This window comes from Atta cephalotes (assembly GCF_000143395.1).
Source record: "Atta cephalotes unplaced genomic scaffold scaffold00032, whole genome shotgun sequence".
In the NCBI taxonomy this organism is placed as follows: Eukaryota; Metazoa; Arthropoda; class Insecta; order Hymenoptera; family Formicidae; genus Atta; species Atta cephalotes.
The window spans coordinates 3,278,719-3,281,751 of record NW_012130096.1 but is presented as its reverse complement, the minus strand read 5'-3'; the positions used below and the strand labels follow the sequence as shown (position 1 = coordinate 3,281,751).

Below are 3,033 nucleotides of genomic sequence, written 5' to 3'. Positions count from 1 at the left end.
ACACACACACACACACACACACACACATATATGTGTGTGTGTGTGTGTGTGTGTGTGTGTGTGTGTGTATTGTATTTGCGCGCGACAATGCAGCAAAATCTGTCGCGTAAATACAGGGCGCGCGCGGCGCCGGAAATTCGTCGAACGTTTGACAAACGTGCACATTGTCTGGAAGCGACTTTCCGAGCGACAATGTCGCTCGCGAGAGCGTGTCTCGGATGTCGCGCTGTCGGTGAAATCGAGTCACAATCACGCGACGCCAGTGTACTATTTCGTAATTCGAATCGACGGATTTCCAATCCATCGAGTGGACACCCGGGCCAACGATAATTTCGCGAGCGAACAATCCGTTTCGACTCCCATGCTCGATTGTAGCATGGCGCGGTCGTGTTTTGTTTCCTGGCGCCGCGGCGCTTTACAATGTCGTTTATTTCGTGCACAGGCGAGCGATCCTCCGCAAATCACCGAAATTCGGATATACGAGCTTCCCCCGCGCGCGATTCTACAAAAAAAACTAGAACTTTTTTTCTCCCTCGACCGAAAACATTTTTTGCATACGTTTTACGAAAAATAGTGTACTTTAACGACGGCGTTGACGCTAATAAAAGTCGATTATTATTTTACACGAAGAGATCGTACGAATTCATAAAACTCTTTTTATTATAGTTTATTTTCAAAACGCTAAAATCGTCTGAATATCGAAGTATATAATATTATATATTAAAAAATAATTGAAAGAAATAAAACGAGTTAAATAAATTTTTGTTAAAAAAAAATCAGAGAATATCGTTCGCAAACAAATGTGTTATCTCGTTCGCAGGTTTAAAAAATATGGTGATCTCAGCGGGCAAAGTGAGAGATTAAAATGTGTTATTGAAATTTTCGAATGTAGGTGGTTCTTCTTCGAGAAGAACAAAAATGGATCGCGTCGCGAGTATCGTTTAATGATCGTTAATTGAGATTTGAGGGAAATGAACACTGGCTCCAGTTGATCCGTAGAAAAATTTACAACACGCATGTTGTAAATCTCTTCTCGTGGTGCTTCGGGGAAGCCGCCATTCCACGTAAAACGTGAGGCTTCATTCGATTCGACGTGTGCACTCACATTCGATTTACGCGATGACAGATGTAAAATCACGGTGACGGTTACTATAGCGATGCACGATGATCCCGATTCGAGTGTTCTCATCGTAATATCACCCTTGGCTGGCGCATTTTCAACCGCGAGCGCGTACTCACCGACCACAGGCGATCGCTAATTATCACACTAATAGTCCCTACAATCACTGAACAAATACCCATCGATTGTCGATTGCCGTAACGTCCCAAACAAAGTCCACAATCGGATGTAAGACGTCTTGAGCTGGTGTCGTTCTACATTAATCGTAAGTCAATCCTAAGCTTGCTGCGTTTAGCAGAGAAATCAATTAGCGCTTAGTGATTCCTTAATATGATTGGTTCTTGCTTTTAGTTCTTCATTGGATCTAGGATCCAATGATATTAAAGGATCATTAAGCGCTGATTAGTTTTTTCTGCTTAGGCATTCAAATGTGTCAATAATGTTATTATATAAGAAGCTTACAAGTCGACTTGCGACTAACGTTGTAGAACAGTTTTATAAAGACAAACGTGTATTTCTTAATTTTCTTGTTTCTTATAAGATCTTTTATACGATTTTCTTAAAAATGTCTTTGAAATGTCTTTTAGACGTCTTACGTACCAACTTTGGATTTTTGTTGTCTGGAGTCAATGTTTCTAATCGGGCAGCATGTTACCGGACTATGTACGGATGCACTTCACAAAAAGGAAAGAAAAAGAAGACTGTCCTTTTGGTATTCACGTGGGCATGGCTCACGGGAGTCTTTCCTTAAATCTGATACATAGAAAGAGAGAGCGGTCTCGCTCGCGCAATCTCAAACGATCCGCGACGGATCAGCCGCGACTATAGAAAACCTGAAGGGAGAATGAACCTTGAGCAAGAATTACTCCAGCCAATCAGAAATTCGGCGCTCCTAAGAATTATTTCAATCACAGAGAGACTCGCACGACTATTGGCGTCTCTCTCCCTTTAGGCTTTCTAGGCTTGCGACCGCAAGCGACGGAGACGAGGCTCCAGGTTCATCCCGAGGCCGTTGATTCCGCAACGCGTGAATCACGAATAACGATTCGATGAAACGACAGCAGATCCGCGTATCTACACACACACATTTCCCTCCCACTCTTAAGAGTCTTAAGGACTGTCGTCGGGTATGGCGTACCAGGCAGCTGGATCCGCGGCGAGGGCCCATGGGCCTGCGACGGAGGGATTGGCGTAGGCCGCGGCCCCCGCCGCGGATGGCGCGCACTACCAGGCTCGACCCTGCAACGGTAGATACGCGCCGCACTGCGGCTGCTGTTGCTGCTGCATGCCCTGCTGCGCGCTGGACCGCGTGTACGAGCAATGCTGCAGGCTCTGGCTCGAGCTCATGACGTGGCTGACGCCAGCGACGACCGAGTGATGGGACACCGAGGAGGTCGCCGCGTGATGGGTGCCATGAGGACTCGAGGCCGCCGTCATGTGCGGCGCCGGACTTGCCAGGGCCGCGCTGGGTCCGCCGCGACTACCCTCGTTCCCGCCGCCGCCGCCGCCGCTCCCGCACGGCTTCCCGTCCTTTACCAGCACCGGTACCGCCACCCGTCGCGGCGAGCTCGCACTCTGGAACAAATGTATCATTGCTTCTTGATGCGACATTGCAACGTGCACAGGGGAAACGCGAATTATATATATATATATACAGAGTGGTTTGGAAAATAATAATAAATCTTTTACATAGGGATAAAATGGACTAAATTGAAAAGAAAAGTCCTTTACCATTTTGTAATGTTCGTATAATAATTAATAAGATATTAATTGCTAAAGATATTAATTGTCGAAAATTGTCTTCAATTAATTTTTTACTCAAATACTATCGATTTTACAGAAAACTGTAAGAAACAAAAATTATTTATTTTCTTCTCATGGAACTCTAAGAATTTTTTCCAGAATCTTTTATC

The 3,033-nt window shown here is 45.2% G+C and overlaps 1 protein-coding gene across 1 annotated transcript in view; it reads right to left on the bottom strand.

The window, feature by feature from the left end:
* Window positions 1-2,344: 2,344 nt before the first annotated feature.
* LOC105621235 (homeobox protein Nkx-2.4-like) overlaps window positions 2,345-3,033 on the bottom strand; it is a 53,170-nt gene continuing 52,481 nt past the window's right edge. Inside the window, exon 4 of the mRNA XM_012202704.1 lies at window positions 2,345-2,695. Within this exon, the coding sequence (XP_012058094.1) occupies window positions 2,345-2,695 (351 nt within the window). The remainder of the gene's footprint in view (window positions 2,696-3,033) is intronic.